The following is a 17,304-nucleotide window of genomic DNA, read 5'->3' on the forward strand; positions in this document are numbered from 1 at the left end:
GGCTCCAGACAGCCAGAGCCAGCGGTGCTCAGAGATGTTTTAGAAGCCGTATTTTACGATGTTAAAAATCACTGGTTATTTACATGGAGTCTGGTGCGTTTAGCGAACGCAATTTCGCGGACTTTTATGTTTTAAAAAGGATCTTAATCTTTAACAGAAAGGTCGACCTCCTTAGAAATCCTTTCCATAATGTTGTCAGACACTTAGAATATTAATCTGAGTCTGTTAGCAGCTAAACAAGCACTTTTATGAACGTAAATACAAGCTGGACAATTATCCCATTAACTTAACTAGCGATCTTCTTTAATACTGCATCAATGTCAAAGGAAAATATGTCCTCAGTAGTTTTTATTGTATCTGATTCTCAATGAGCTGTTCCAGAAACAAGCCTTGAGCAGTAAAGCAAAAGCTGTCAGTAGTTCAGTAAACATTACAACATTATGAAATATTGAGACTTTCTATCTTGAAATATTAGGACTATAAGGACTTTCTATCTTGAAATATTAGGACTTTCTATCTTGAAATATTAGGACTTTCTATCTTGAAATATTAGGACTTTCTAACTTAAAATATTAGGACTATTAGGACTTTATATTTTGAAATATTAAGACTTTCTATCTTTGAATATTATGACTTTTTATCTTGAAATATTAGGGCTTTTTATCTTGAAGTATAAGGATGGATTTTTTATCTTGAAATATAAGGACTTTCTAGCTTGAAATATTAGGACTTTTTATCTTGAAATATTAGGACTTTTATCTTGAAATATAAGGATGGATTTTTATCTTGAAATATTAGGACTTTCTATCTTGAGGTGTAGTGGAGTGGAGTAGGAACTAGCAGCAGGGGTGGGTCTAGGATGATACCTTGGGGGGGGGGGCTCAGCCCCTAATGAGAACAGCTCTAGGTCTAGTGTCCCCGTTTTAAGTTTTACAAAAATAAAAACATTACTGTTTTGGAGGTAAATACGCTTCTGAGCTGAAAATGTCCCCGGATTTTGTCTGAGAAATCTGGTCACCTTAATATAACGTCACCTTAATTAAAAAACAAGCCCGACTTCTTTTACCTGCATCTAAATCTCATAATGTCAAGCGTCCTAAACTGTCTGGTGCCCAGGGGAGGAAAAAAAGAAAAGTAGAGGAGGAAAAACGTGACAAAGACAGAGGTACATGTACAGTAAAGGTGATGATGATAATGATAATATTTTGCTGTTGCAGAACAATGATTGATAATAGCATCAGCCGTTAGCATGACATAGTTGGCTAATCAATAAATAGCGAGCGCTATCTGTTAGTTTTAACATCAGTTAACTGTACAGTGATGCAAGGGGGCGCCACCTAAAATCTTGCCTAGGGCACCAAATTGTTTAGGGCCGGGCCTGGGTAAAGGGTACAGTGATGAGTGTTGTGACCATCCCCCGTGATAAACCTTAGTGCACAATGGTAAATAGCATCCAGTGATCTTAATGTGATAGCTGAAACATGCATAGAAATAATATCACAGTTATCTAAAACTGATAAAACAGTAGCATGAACAATTTGCTTTCTCTTCACAGACGACAGACAAGCCCTGTTTCTATAAAGGAACCCTAACTTGAGTTTTATCTTTTTTCCTAATTCAGTAATATGTTTTTTAAAGGAGAGCCTATCATCTAACCATACACCTAAGTATTTATATGCAGGGACTTGCTCAATTTGAATACTATCCAAACTAGTAATTGCAAGAGTGTTTTTAACTGAAAGTTTAGATCTTAAGAAAAACATAACATTTGTTTTCTTAACATTAAAAACAAGTTTAAGCTGTAAAAGTGACCCCTGTAGTATTTTAAAATCAGTAACAGTAACTGCAGAAATGCCAGGTCAGCTGTTCGAATGCACCACTGTGTCATCTGCGTGTAAATGGAATTTACAATGTCTGATATCATCACCAATAGTGTTAATATACAGTGAGAACAATAGAGGGTCAAGTATTGAAGCCTGTGGTACCCCTTTAGGCAAGTGTAAGTGTTCGGACTTGACCCCATTATAATGGTTGCCGATGTCCATCTTCGGTACTGGCTATTTTATGTATGCATGAGTGTATTGTTGTTTTTTCCATGTAGATAAAATATATAAGCTGTGTTATCAGAGGCCTGGATTAGTATCACGGATTGTGTATGGTCTGAATTTGGTGTATTATTCCCTTCGTTTGACTAATTGATGCATCTAATTGATGCATCTATAAAATGACACTGGGTTGTGACAAAATCATCATCAGCTGATTAATCGGACTCTGCATATCTTTTTTGGTGGATTAAAAGTTGGGATTTCTCCTCGGGACTACTGCAGCGACCCTGGAGCTGAACGGACCATGACAAGGTTGCGTAAGTTGCCCGTGTGGACAGTAATTAACTGCGGCTTCACGCTTCTCTATGGGGGCTTTTCTGGATCCGGACTATTTAAGTTTAAGTTTACTGAATTAATTTGTTTTGTTGGGATATTGGGGTGTTTGGGGGGAAACGTATTTAAATGTGTGGGATTCTTTGAGTGCTTTAATATATTTGTATAGAGTGGGTGTGCCCGATGTTTAATTCGTGGTGTTTCTAATAGATGCAGTTATATTCGATGATCTTCTTTTTGTTTTATTGACATGTTTATTGAGCCAACATAAAGGCAATTAGGGTGTTTGTGGTGTTGAGGGTGTTCAGGTGTTGTTTAAATAAAGTAGGTAGGACTAGACTATAGCTTTTCTTTTGTAGATTTCAGGGATCCGCCCATTACCTAAATTTTTATGCGTTGTACTTTTCCCTTGCCGGGTGAGTAAGGGAACTGTTACACTATCAACCATGACCGCCTGAGTTCTCTCTTGAAGATAGTTTTTAAACCATCGGCAGGCATCAGAACCCAATCCTAAAGCAGATAGTTGGTTAAAAAGGATAGCGTAGTCTACAGTGTCAAAGGCTTTTGACAAATCAACAAACACAGCACAGTATTTTCTATCATCTAAGGCATTTGCAGTATCATTCACAACAAGCATAGTGGAGGATGTGGTACTGTGTTTGGATCTAAAACCAGATTGATTGATGCAAAGAATACATGTTTGCAGAAATAAAAGTTTGTAACTGTTTGCTGACTAAAGATTCTAAGATCTTTGCCAAAAAGGGGAGCCTATAGATGGGTCGATAGTTATCTAAATTACTACAGTCACCTCCCTTATGCAGTGGTCAAACAAAAGCTGATTTCCACACCATAGGGATATTTTCCGTACTTAAGGTCAAATTGAAGACGTGTGTTACTGGACTAGCAATGAGAAGTGCAGTGCACAGTTGAGTAAAAATGTATCTAGATTGTCAGCGCCAAGGATTTCTTGGTGTCAATGGCGCACAGGGCAGCTGTAAAGACAGTATAATTTCTCTGTTTAAGTGAGTTAACGGTTTTCCTAAATTTTGCAGGATCTCTGCAGAGTCTGTCATAGCACTTAGAAAGTAGTTTGATTTAGCTCTTTTGACAGCTGCAGTACACTTGTTTCTCAGTTGCCTATAAAACAGCAAATCAGCTGGGGCACCTGTTTTCCTCACTAAGGCCCAGGCTTGATTCTTTTTCAGAAAAAGACTTAGATTAGTCAGATTTTTAACTCTGAGGTTGTTGAGCGGAGCATGTTTACAAGACAACTCTGTAAAAATCAAAGAGAAAAAAGCAAGGGCTAAAACTGGGTCCAGATAGCAGCATGTGGATAAAAGCTCAGAGTGATTTAAGTCAAGAATAAAAGCTTGCTGCAAGAAATGTTTAAAATTTTTCTTAGAGATTATACGGGGGCCTGAGCGTTTTCAGGCTGGTATCTAATACAAGCAATAGGGCAGTGGTCACTGATATCATTTGCAAAAAACCCACTGGCTGTGTATTTATGGGGGTATTAGTTAGAATAATGTCTAATGGAGTAGATCTTTCTGTGTTCTTTAAGTTGGGACAGGTTGGCTTTATCAGCTGAGTTAGATTTAGCTCATTACAAATGCCTTTTAATTAATCCAGTGAAGATACCAGTGAAATCCAATCCAGGTTAAAATCTCCCAAAATCAGTAATTCTGAGTTTGCATAATTAGACAAAATATCAAGGGGGCGGCGATATACCCCTGCTAGAGTTAAATGAGCGCTATTTTCAAATACCACATTCAAAACTAGACATTCATATTGGTTTGGGACAGAGGTTGACATGTACGCAGAAGTATTGAAGCAGTATTTTACATAAATCACGATTCCACCACTTCTGGTCACTAAGACCAAGAGACTGGATCACATCACTCCAGTTCTGAAGTCTTTACACTGGCTTCCTGTGTCTCAAAGAATTGATTCAAAGTACTCTTGCTAGTTTATAAATCACTTAACGGTTTAGGTCCAAAATATATTGCTGATCTGCTACTACACTATGAACCACCCAGACCTCTCAGTCATCTGGGACAGGTCTGCTTTCTGTCCCCAGAGTCAGAAACTAAACAGGGTGAAGCAGCTTTCAGTTTCTATGTCCTCATATCTGGAATAAACTCCCAGAAACCTGTAGATCCGCTGCTACTCTCAGTTCTTTTAAATCAAGGCTGAAGACCTTCTATTGATGCTGCCTTTCTTTAAATGACTAATCATTTCTTTAAATTTCTTATGCTGCACTGTAAATTTTATTCTTGTGTTTTATGTTTCTTTTTGTTTTTAACTGTCTATTCATGGTTTTTACCGGTTTTTAATGCTTGTGATTTTTAACTGTTTTTACTTGTGTTTTATCTGTTTAACTGATTTTGTGTAAAGCACTTTGAATTGCCTTGTTGCTGAAATGTGCTATACAAATAAAGCTGCCTTGCCTTGCCTTGCCTTCTGCCAATTCTATCAGCTCTAAACATATTGTAAACAAACAAATAAAAAATAAAACAGAATTACACAGCCATTATTCAGATACAACCAGTAAGTCAGCATTTGATTGAGTGACCATAATTTCAATAAAGTCCAACTTTTGGATCAGGCTTCTAGCGTTCAAAAGAATTATTCCAATGCCATTTTTAAGTGAATGCCTATCAGATGGAGAAACCAGGTTGGGCCTTAAAGCAGCGCTAGATGAACGATGGGCTTAATTTTATTGGGACAAGATTACAACTAGCAATACCTCTCTGCATGCGAGAGGACCTATTCACAATACGGTGAGTGGAAAATAATTTAGGAAGTGCAGAGAGGTTTTTAGTTTTAGTTTGTTTTATACTAGCAAATGAGGAAGTGATTAATGAAACTGGGAGAGGAGCATTAAACACGGGCTGAGTACTCCCAAAAATCCGACCTCTGAGATAGTACACATCAGGTAGTGAAGGCTCTGCATGAAGCGAGAGTCAGAGACTTGTTTGTTGAGAGAATGTTGGAGCCACACCTTTTATTATCCCAAAGAAATAGTCCTGGTCGATTTGTAAACACTAAAAAGTTATCCACAAAAGGAACTCCTTTCAAACAGCAGTAACTCTGTAGCCAAATGTGTAGTTGGCGTGTACAACTGAAGACCATATCCGTGTAGCGTGGTGATGGAAATGGGCCGGAAATAACCCACTGCTTTTCAGATTCCAGCGTTTTTATCAATGTTTTAAAATAATCCCTTAGTTTCTCAGACTGCTGGAGCTTAATGTCATTTGATCCAACATGGACAAGGACAGTTGAAGAGGCGGGTTGTTCCTGATGAGCAACGGCAGTATAAAGTTTACGTCAAGGATCCTAGATCCAGGATAACAGTAAGTTTCAGCATTTCTAATTGAAACATTCCGGACCATGGACGAGCCCACCACAAGAACAGACAGGTTGCAGATGGGATTTTTAGGTTGATGGCGGGGCCTCTCCCGTGTGATCAGCCTCCTAGTAGGTTTAGGGGGGATACCCACAGAGACCCTAGGTCTGACGGAGGGTAAGGGCTGAGACTGCAGCAGTGGCAAATTGGAGGTGGGTTCCTCCAGTTCAATCTCTTCCCCAGTTGAAGAACCTCACAAACATCTGAACGATTCCATTTTCTGGAGTAATTTTGTCTCTCTACAGCGATCCAAGCATCCTGGGGCGGTGCAGAGGGCGTGGAACAGACCAGGCCATTTGTATCACCTAGCCTGGGCCAAGGCTCAGTAGTGTAAACCGACTGTGGTTTCAACACCAGAGGCTCAGAGGTGGAAGTACTGAGCCAGGGACAGGTGACGTTGTTTTCTTGACCTTCCTTATTTGGCGCAGGACAGAGACTCTCCCCTCAAGATCAGCAATCTTCTGGCTCAGATAAAAACAGGATGTACATCCTGGAGTGAGCTTAGCCATGAACAGATACTTAATTTTTAATTTTCTCCTCCGAGTTCCGCTGCTGTCTTGTGGCTCTGAATCCCTCTTTTTCTTCATTGTTGCTTCACAGGGTTGGGGACGGCACCACGCAGATACTGGTAACAGGAAATCAGGAACTCAATATGCAGATGGCTGCACCTGGGCCTGGTGGTAGCTGGCTGCTCCTGAATTTCCAAGCAGTTTACTTTAATGCAGCCTTTAAAACCAGTAAAAGACAACACTAATACTACGATAGCTGGCTGCTCCTGAGCCTGGTGGTAGCTACTCCTGTAACTCTGCTCCACTGCTCTCCACTGCTGTCCAATGTCCAAGTTCAGGAATACAAAAGGGAAAAGGCAAAGTCCAAATCCATCGGATTTCAGATCCAGGATACAGAGCGGGAGTGGTACCGTAATGTCCAAGTGTCTCTGTCCAATAGTCCGGAGAGCCAGTGTAGAGAGCAGGAATGGTGGGTAGCAGGAGTGAAGTGGCAGCAGGAGTCAGGTTCACAGAACTGTGGCAGAAAGAGACCAATCAGAACGAACAAAAAATACAAGCGCTAGATCCAAACAGGAGGAGTCAGCAGCGAGACTATCGCCTTATTAAAGGGCAGTTTCTCTCGAAATGGCCAAGAAAGTGTTTGTGAAACTTCACTTGTTATCAAAAGTTTAAAACATAGCATTTGTTTTCATCATGTGTGAAATAAAAACTTTGGGGGAAAAAGTGCTGAAAATAAGCACTGAAAAGTGTCAAAAAAAGTGCACAAAAAGTCTGAAAATATGCCAGAAACATGGAAAAAGCACCACAAAAGCGTTGGCAAAAGGGATTAAAACTTGAAAACTTGTTTTTTATTAAAAATGACTCAAACCGATTAATCAACTCTTTTTGGCGTCCTTTTGATGCTTTTCTTAAAGTTTTTAAAGATTTTTTTTGGAACTTTTCAAAACTTCTTGATGCTATTAAAAGGTGTGATGCAGTAGTGTTTGAGTAGTAGAGCTTGTAGGCAGTGCATGCTACATGCTACATGTTGCTTCTGCTCCCCACTCTCTGCTTCCAGCTACTGCCTCCGGACAGCCCTTTGTTTTCAGGGGCGGAAAGAGGAGCCGGGTGTGTAAGCCTCCTCCGCCGGTACATAGCCTCTCAACTGCCAAGACCTGGTACACGCCTCCCCGTGGCACAAATGGTAACTGGTCCCTTGTGGTTCCAGGCTAAGTTGTACAGAATCTCGGAGCAGCAGTGGGCCCCAGAGACGCGGCATGCAGGCCCATCGATGAGTGGAAACACCCTGATCCCCGTCAACCACTGTCCCAGTTATGGGTAAATAGCCCCAGCTATATGTAAACAGTTTGTTTGCATCATCATTTAATAAATGTCACTTTATTATTATATGTTGTGCATCTCCCTCTTTTGTTGTGGCCTGTGAGCCGATCATAACAGGTTGGGGGCTTGTTTGCCGTGAGCATAAAACCAGGACATTGTTTGTGGTTTTCTTTAATTAATCTAGTTAGTTACTGGTGAATTAATTTGGTTTAGTTGAGCTAGTCTATTGTTGTTTAAATGTTAAGTTGCACTACAGTCATGTGTAATATAGTTTGATGTATAAATCAGGGAAACGCTCATTTCCATCCTAAACCCCCAAAATATAAATTGGCACAAATTATATTATATGTTAATTATAATATACTAAATATAGGTTTTTGTCCGCAGGTACGCATTGGTCATCCAAAGAAAATAATTATCTTACCTCCTGCTGTCTTTGGGGTCAAATTTGACCCATTTTTAAAAAGTTTCTAAATCAGAAATTTGAGTTTACTTCAACCAAATTGTAAAAAAAAAAAACGTAGATGGTTCCATACAACGCTCCTCACAAGTTAAATAAAGGATCCGTTCACTATTTTCATTGGAGGTGGGTGTTTTAATTTCATACTATTTTAAGAAAAAAAAACATTTAAGAACCCTGAAAAAAAGTGACAGAAATGTAGGGGAAAACAACAAAAAAGTCCGAAATAAATCAACACAGACATCGTAAAAAGTGAGAAAGTGGGACACATTCTTGATATATCCAAGGTTTGATCAAAATCTGAGACAGTAACAACGACAACCTGTAATTCCATTTTAACCCAGAAGACTGACAGCGCACAGGCACCTGCCTGAAAAATAGCCAAGACATACAGTGACTTGAATTGAAAAGTTTACACACCCATGCTAAAGGGAACTTTGCCAGGATGCATAGTATCCTGATCCATGAAATAACTGGCCTTTAATAACAAAAATCTGCCTGCTTCTATGGGAATTTAACATAGGGGTATGTATACTTATGCCCCCTGTATTTTAAGGAAGGACATTTATTTATTTACTATATATTATTTATTCACAAAGAAATTAGTGTCCTTAAAAGGTGGGATTTTCCAAATTTTTTTGAATTATTGCATTAAGATCAATTTCCAAAAGATGTTTTTTTATTCCTCTTTTTAATCAACTTTAGCATGAGTGTGTAAACTTATTCAAGCCACTGTACATGTATCTATGTACTAGAGAAGTGTGAATATTATATGAGGCCATCCTCAACCTTACAGTGGGATACTAGCTACGTAGCTAGTAATGATCACTCAGCGTGTTGTTGTTAAACTGTGTGTAAAAAGAGCGGAGCCGTTAAATCACCGGTTTCAGGTACGCACGGCACCGTCTGGATGGTTTCAAGGTAACGGTAGGTAGCTAACAGTAGCAGATCAAATCTAGAAGAAACACTGCAATACTAACATTACATTATCACACCAAGCAGAGCCGGATTAACCATTTCATTTGCCGTGGACAACAAGAGTCAAGACTAACGTTACTAACTGCGTTACGTTTTTCAGTAACAAGTAATCTAATTGATTACTCTTCCCATTTTAATAATGCTGTTGCCGTTACTGCCAAAACATGTGGCGCGTTACTATAATTGAAGCTGTTTTTTCTTCAGACCAACTTAATCGCTGAGCCGAGAGGCAAAGACTTTCTTTCTTCCTTGGTTAGTGGGCTGAGACAAGCGCATAAATTGGCTGAGGTTGAGTAAAATATCATAGTAAACCAATCAGAGGTAGAGTTGTGCAGGTGTTAAGCACGCATAGTCAGACACAACGAACAACACCAGCAAGTTGATCAATGAGAGACAGGTATGGTGTTATTAAATCGAGGGGGGGGAGGGGGGACTTTTCCAGTTAAAGATTTTCCACCGTGGTCAGAAACACTGACTTTAGAGTGGCTACTCGCTCCGTCGCTGTCACTTTCTCACTTATCCCTTGCTCTATTACCCACACACACACACACACACACACACATCCACACACACTCACACACGCCGGCTCGACGCACACACCAGCGCAAAAGAATAAACATCATGCCACTTATGTTATTTTACACTACAAAGAGTGTATATATTTGTTATTTATTTTGCTATAGTGTTTAACAAGCATTAATTAATTTTGCCCAGTTGTGGTCTGGTGAGTGGCAATAAATATCAAAAGTTCCAAAACATCTATGTTGTTATATGTATTGATCCACTAGACATAATATCAACAGACATGGCATCTGATTTGAGGCTGGCCTCACTTTGTCCCACAGCAACATTAAAATTGTTTAGATGTGTGTACATTGTTTCTGTTAATAATGTATTGTATTAAGTGTCCATTTCATTATAATATTCAGATTTATCAGAAATAATTGAACATGCACATGTATTTTAAGTTCCATTAAAGAGGTGTGGACTGGGTCACATTTGAGCATTTAAAATGTTTTAATATTTTAAAGTAACACATTAGTTACTTTCTGAAGTAACAATTAAGAATTATTAAAAGAAAACTTTTGGTCATAGGGCATGGCCGTGCGGGGCGGCCATTTTGTGCGTTTTCTTTATCAAAACAGGAAGTGGGTGTAACTTGAGTGTACATTGTCCGATTGGTTTGAAATCGGTGTAAATCAGTGGTAAAGGTGAACCTTTCCTTTCCAGGCAGCAGTTAGAAACCGTAATCCATGCCTTCATTTCTTTACGGCTGATTACTGTAATTCCCTGTATTTTTGGACTCAGTAAATCCCTACTCGCACGTCTGCAGCTAGTCCAGAATGCTGCTGCACGGTTTTGACTGGAACCCGGAAGAGAGAACACATCACTCCCGTCCTGGCTTCACTTCACTGGCTGCCTGTGCATTTTAGAGTCCATTTTAAAATCCTCTTGATTACTTTTAAGCTTTAAACGGTCTTGCCCCGTCTTATTTATTCAGCTACTCAACCGCTACACTCCCTCCCGTCCACTCCGGTCGGCTGACCAGTTGCTCCTGGTCGTCCCCGATCCAGCGGAAGCTTAGAGGGGACAGGGCCTTTTCTGTTTGTGCTCCTAAGTTATGGAATGCCTTACCTTGACCATTCGTCAGGCTTCCTCAATACCGATTTTTAAAACTCTTCTTAAAACTCATTTCTACACTTTGGCTTTCAACCCAAACTGAGACTTGATCTTATCTGTTTTTCATATAGTGTTATTGGGTAGATCTTCACCCCCAGTTTATTATTTTATGATATTATGATTGTTATTTTTATCTGTGTTTTGCTGCCTTCATGTACAGCACTTTGTTCAGCTACTGCTGATGTGAAAGCGCTTTATAAATAAAGTGATGATGATGATGATGATGAAACTTTTCAGGATTCATCAGAGTCCGCCCCTGACAACATCTACACGCCGCTATTGGCTCAAAGTCATAGCGCCCCCTAGTGGCAACAGGAAGTAGGCCTAAAAGATAAGGTGCTATACTTTAACAAACTCCTCCTAGAGATTTCATCAGATCGACTTTAAATTTAGTCTGAATCATCTAACGACCTTAACTGATGAAAAGTTATGAAAAGAAAAAAATTTTGTCAAACGGTGTGGGCGTGGCATGGCAGCCATTTTGAGTGTTTAGCGATGAAGGAGAAAGTGGCTGTAACTACATTGTACGTTGTCGTATCTGCTTGAAATTTCCCACAAACACCAAGAGTCCAGGCCTGAGGACACCTACAGGCCAATATGGACTTTTGGAGATAGCGCCACCAACTGGCAACAGGAAATCCGCCTTATATGACAAACATCATTGATTTACACGAAACTTCAAATGTGTGGTCTACATGTGATACTGAGCCGCCCCCTATAATTCGGCCACGCCCCCTTTCACATATAATGAAATGTATGACGTAGTTCCATCTTCATTGGTGATGTGTGGCCCGCCCCCTATGCTTAAGCCACGCCCCCTTTCATTACTGCTGACCCATTTAAGGTAGAGTCTTGTGTGAGGTATCATTGAACTCAGCAGGGAGTTCCCTTTTCATTGATGACGGTTAGAAGTGTCTGAGTTTCCTGCACAAACGCACGGTCGCAAGGAGCGGTGTACGCCAGTAACCCTGATTACATTTTGTGTCTGTTAATAGGCACAAAGGCACTCAAAAACTGGCCCAACCACTGCTGTATTAGCTAAGCGGAAGCTCCAAGACATAGCTGCAGCTACTCCAGTTTGCTAGCAGCAATTTGTTTTTGTTTTTGTTTTTTCTATTGACAGTCCTCGCATATTTATAGCGATCAAGATCAACGTAAACATAGTTCTCCTTTAATCGGAGAATGTTATATTTGGAGAAAAAAAGGCCTTATTCTGAATGTCCAAATCGAATATACTGTTTGCATGACTTGTATTGTTATATTGGGAATATGTATATTTGTGTGCATTTAAACATACTCACCTTCATCTTCATTCTCTGCAGACTGTCAGGATTTCTCACAGACGTGTTTGACCGAAGAACCCCAGCGGCGCCTGACCCTGTAGTAGCTTCAACTTCACCCATGGCTCAGACAAAGCAACACCAACACACACACACACACACACAACACACACAAACACACACACACAGACACTTCCTGTGTCAACAATACAGACACGTAGGGATGTTTTGATACCAATATTTATTTACCAAATCAAAGCCAGATATCACAAATCTGCCTCAGTTAGTGAGCAGTAAATGGCGAGAACTCCTTATTATATTTGTTGTTTTTTACTGAGCTCAGGACCATATTCTAAATTTTTCTCTGAATTCTCAGAGTCGTTATCAAGGTTATTAGACTACGAGGGGGTGACTGACCCTTTGGAAGCACAGAGGAGCGCATTGCACTGCACCTTTAATTACTAATATCAGACTTGGGTTGTCATGGTTCATGGCCGATTCGGTCAGATTGAGAGATGAGAGCGGCTCCGTCCAAAGTGGGATGAATGCCATCTCTCCTAATTAGACCAGGCTTTCCCCAGAATGCACTCCAGTTATCTACGTAGCCCACATCATTAGCTGGGCACCACCCTGACAACCAGCGGTGGAAGGATGACATGCGGCTGTACATGTCATCGCTGATCAGATTTGGCAGGGGTCCAGAGAAAACTACTGAGTCTGACATTGTCTTGCATATGCATATGATTAATTAATTTTACTCACCCGCTGTCGATCATCTAACAGAATTGCGACCCCACTAGTAGAGTGCTGGCTACTACGAGCTTGATTTTGATCCATGGTGCGGAGCCAGTAAAACTCTACTGCCTACAGTGGCATGATAACTAATCATAAAATCTTTCTCTAGGAGCAGAGAAATAGCTAACTTGACACACAGAACAGCAGCCTCCAGGAGACCAGGATAAGCTTGTAATGTAACTGGATAGCAACAGAACATGTGCATATTGCATTAAAGATCGCCACCCATTCGATAGTATTTGTCTTAAGGTATGAATTTTAATGGCATACTAAACACTCCTGATACGCAACAGTTTACCCCCCAGCACCTCAATGATCCAATGTGACCTTTAAAAAACTAACATGTCATTATATTAAATGAACATTATAAATGGGCGATATTGCATGATGAAGATTACGACATGTGGACCTTTAAAAAATATAAAGGATGGGTATTTTTACTTTAGATAGCTTAAGTGGCAACACTTTATAATACGGGACACAAAAATGTTACTTAGGAACAAATGAGGAATAAATGAGTAACAATTGGTTAGTTCATGATTAGTTACTGATTGACTCTGATTTAAGCACTAATGATTAGTTACTGGTGAACAGACTGGTAGCTACTGTTAAATCATTGAGTAACAAATGGTTGATAAAACGGTAGTTACCCTTTAAGTACAGTGTTTAATGCATGTTTTCTACTTGTATTTTTTATAATGTGGTACTACTGCTTTTACTTTATATTAGTAAAGCATCAGAATATCCATCACTGGGAAAAATGAATGGCACTCAACGGTTGCATGAATACTGAGAAGAAGAAAGAAAATAATTCAATTGTATTTATAGTGTCAGATCAAAACAGGGTACAAGCGGCCGAAATGGGTTTCCTCAGGAGGGTGGCTGGCGTCTCCCTTAGAGATAGCGTTAGAAGCTCAGTCATCCTTTGCGTCAAAAGGAGCCAGTTGAGGTGGTTCGGGCATCTGGTAAGGATGCCTCCTGGGCGCCTCCCTAGGGAGGTGTTCCAGGCACGTCCAGCTGGGAGGAGGCCTCGGGGAAGACCCAGGACTAGGTGGAGAGATTATATCTCCAACCTGGCCTGGGAACGCCTCGGGATCCCCCAGTCGGAGCTGGTTGATGTGGCTCGGGAAAGGGAAGTTTGGGGTCCCCTACTGGAGCTGCTGCCCCCGCGACCCGATACCGGATAAGCGGATGAAGATGGATGGATGGATGGATGGATATCAAAACAGGAGTTATCTCAGGACTCTTTATAGCTAGCGTAGGTCTAGACTACACTCTATATTTTACAAAATCCCCCCCAAGAGCAAGCATTTGGTGCAACAGTGGCGAGGAAAAACTTGAACCTGACTGTTGGTCAGCAGGTTGACCAACAGGTTGGGAACAGAGACACTGATACAGATGAGAAATTTGATTAATCATACTTATAGCAGTTGGCATGATGCACAGTAGATAGATAGATGATAGATAGATAGATATTTAATGATCCCAAAAAATGGGAAATGACAGTGTTACAGCAGCACACAAAAAAATTATAGTATCAAAACACGCAAACAAATGTATGCCTTTCTGAGAGTATTCAGTTTATGTAACGGAACGGCACTGCAGATTGGACCCAAATGCAGAGAGGCGAGGAGATAGCAGCAGTTTGAAATGAAACAAATTTAATCTGAACAAAAAGAGTCTTACAAACAGGTAAGGAGCAGGTACGTAAATCCAAATACACAGGAAACACGAGGGAGACCTGACACAAGAGAAAACTACTACAGTACAATGATCTGACAGCAGACAAGGGGAACACAAAGGCTAAATACAGAGGGTAACGAGGTAACAAACAGTACACAAGCTAAAAATAAACTCAACAATCACAAGAGCGAAAATATAACAAAACACCAAAAACCACTATCATTTATTTTTATAAGGATATAACTTTATGAGTTACGCAAGGGGAGATGCAATTATAATATTAAAAAACAGAAAAGATGACATACAGACACTCCATTAGACATAAAACCCATTAGAGCACAAATAAAACATCAACAGATACACAATCTACAGGGGTAACATGCCACCCAAAGTATGTTTTAACATTAAAACTAGTTGTTACTGCCTCCAAATTATTACTTTTTAAAAGTTTTTAGATACTAAAAATGTAATCAACAAAAAGAAATCCTGACTGTCTGGGTGGGAATGGGTGGCCATCGTCATTTACATCACTGCCACATATGTTTGTCAGGTTAAACTATGTGGGGTTTCCCTGCCACATCATTGTTTCTTTTTCAAAAAAGAAAAAAAATGTGAGGATAGGGGGTCTTCTAGTGGGGGTCGGCCTCACTTTTAAAACTTTTGTAAGGTCAGCCAGTGTTGATATGCAAATTCATTTTATACGATATATGTAGTAAGGGGTCCCTGATCAGTCTTACTCTCTGTTGAGGGTTCCTTGGCTTGAAAAACGTTGAAAACCCCTGGCCTAGTTAAAAGGCCAATTGTAATGTTTTTTTTAGTTTGGTGTGTGCCAAACTTTGAGCTTCATGTGGTTCCCGTGTGTTCCGCCGGACGACGCTAGGAGCTGTCCGTGGTGCTGAAAGCCTGAAGCACAGCCTCCCAGCGCAGAGAGAGCAGAGAGAGCAGCGTCAGCGGCTCTACAGTCCACAGGCTTCAGCCACTGGAGTCACACATCTCCGTAGTCTGTAGACTGTAGTCGTGTTGGCGGACCGACACCAAGAGCCCATCGTCTCTGTCAATGAATCCATTCAGACAGCGGACCCGGGCTGGAGTCACCGAGAGCAGCGCTCGGTGTGTGTAGTCGGTGTTCGGCGGAGCTCTCCGTATCTCAGTGCGCCAAGAGGAAAAGTGTTGATCCCAAGGACGTTCGCTACCCAAATCTCGAGAAGCGCAAAACAGAGGGGGGGAAACATGATGAATGCTATCAGAGATTATTTCCCTCTCCTGCTTGTTTTTGGGGCGGCGGTGACCGACACAGGCGCCAAAGGTAAGAATTGTCAAACATATTTACTCCCTGTTTTTTATTATTATTATTATTTTTATAATTGTTTAGTGTTCAGAGTGTTCAGAAAAGCTCTCGACCTCATTACTCCAAAATGAGCAGTTTCTGTTTTTTTTTATTTTCGCCTGGGAAGCTTTGCGTTTTCACCGTTTTCTTTTGTCAGTCCGTCCATGTGCTCACACGGCTGCTCTTCCTCGGAAAACACAAACACTTGAACACTAACAGAGATGTGCTATTTTTTCTTACATTCCAGTCAGATAATATACGCAAAGCTCACATTTAGTACCTGTCCTCAAAGCTTTTAAAGTTATAAGTCAACAATAATAACAACACATTTTATAGAATGGAAATCCCTGTCTATTACCCGTTAAAACTTCTTATATGATGCTTCTATGGTTTAGTTATCCCTGCCTCCAGTTTTTTGTTTTTAATGTTCAAGATGAAAAAAAGGAAACTCAAGCAAGCAAACAGACTGATAAAAATGGCATTTTCCAGCGTTAGAAAAAAAACTACAAGTGCTCCATATGAATGCAGCCTATCTCCTGGCGCTCTTGTCTCAGTAGTGGAATGGCTGATATTGTTTTTTGCAGCCTCCCTGCATTATTCATATCCCCTGACAAAATAGAGAAGGCTACAATACATGGGTGATGCTACAGAGTTGACTCCCTGGATATTTTGCAGCAATTTGAACAATCACTCAGCATTTTCTACATCTTTGTACTTCAAATAAAGTCCCAGGGATTATTATTAAATCAATTCTCACACTGCATAGTCTGTGCATCATAACATATTATCCACATTTTATACAAACCCCTCTTTGTATTGGACAGATGACAAGAAAAAAACGTGAAAGGAAAGAAGTTATGTGAAGACAAACTGCGGCTCTGTCAGGCATCTTTTATGTGTTTGTGTAGACACAGCTGACACCAGCTGACTCCACAACCTCGCAATTCAGCTTGTGATGGATGCTTACGCCTGTGTTTGCATAATCACCGGGGAATGTGTTGACTTGTTTTGTGCGTTCAAGTCTCTAGTCTGGCTGCTGGCGTGTTATTGAGTAGTGTGTGCAAAAAAGCAGCCGATCCGACACTTAAAAGGTTTGATGATTTTGAAGTTAGGAGGCAAATGTCATGTATAGAGTCAGTCAGTCAGAAATGCAATTCTATAGTGAAAAGTTCACACACACACAAACACACACACCTTATCCGTACATTTCCACGAAAATAGCTGTCATATTTCAATACTACTGTACATGCAGATGCAAAGCAGTAGTTTGAGTCTGTATTGTGTTCCCAGGAGAAAATTAAGTATTGCTATTGATGATCAAAAATTTAATTATGTAAGTAATTTAAGTATATAGACTAAAAGCAAGCAAGCAAAGTTTATTTATATCGCACCTTTCACAGACACCCGTTACAAAGTGCTTCACAGTCAGAAAATACAACAAAACAAAATGACATCCAATATTTTCAAGCAACAAAGCAAGGAGAAAAC

General features: G+C 40.2%; 1 protein-coding gene and 1 long non-coding RNA gene across 2 annotated transcripts in view; one reads left to right on the plus strand and one right to left on the minus strand.

Moving 5' to 3' along the window:
* The window catches only part of LOC116676769 (uncharacterized), a 614,404-nt gene that overhangs the window by 242,608 nt on the left and 354,492 nt on the right, over window positions 1-17,304 (minus strand). The window lies entirely within an intron of this gene.
* Window positions 15,369-17,304, plus strand: part of LOC116676607 (seizure protein 6-like) — a 317,474-nt gene continuing 315,538 nt past the window's right edge. Inside the window, 1 exon segment of the mRNA XM_032507601.1 lies at window positions 15,369-15,795. Coding sequence (XP_032363492.1) covers window positions 15,720-15,795 — 76 coding nt within the window. The 5' untranslated portion in view covers window positions 15,369-15,719.

Source organism: Etheostoma spectabile, chromosome 3 (genome assembly GCF_008692095.1).
Source record: "Etheostoma spectabile isolate EspeVRDwgs_2016 chromosome 3, UIUC_Espe_1.0, whole genome shotgun sequence".
Lineage (NCBI taxonomy): Eukaryota > Metazoa > Chordata > Actinopteri > Perciformes > Percidae > Etheostoma > Etheostoma spectabile.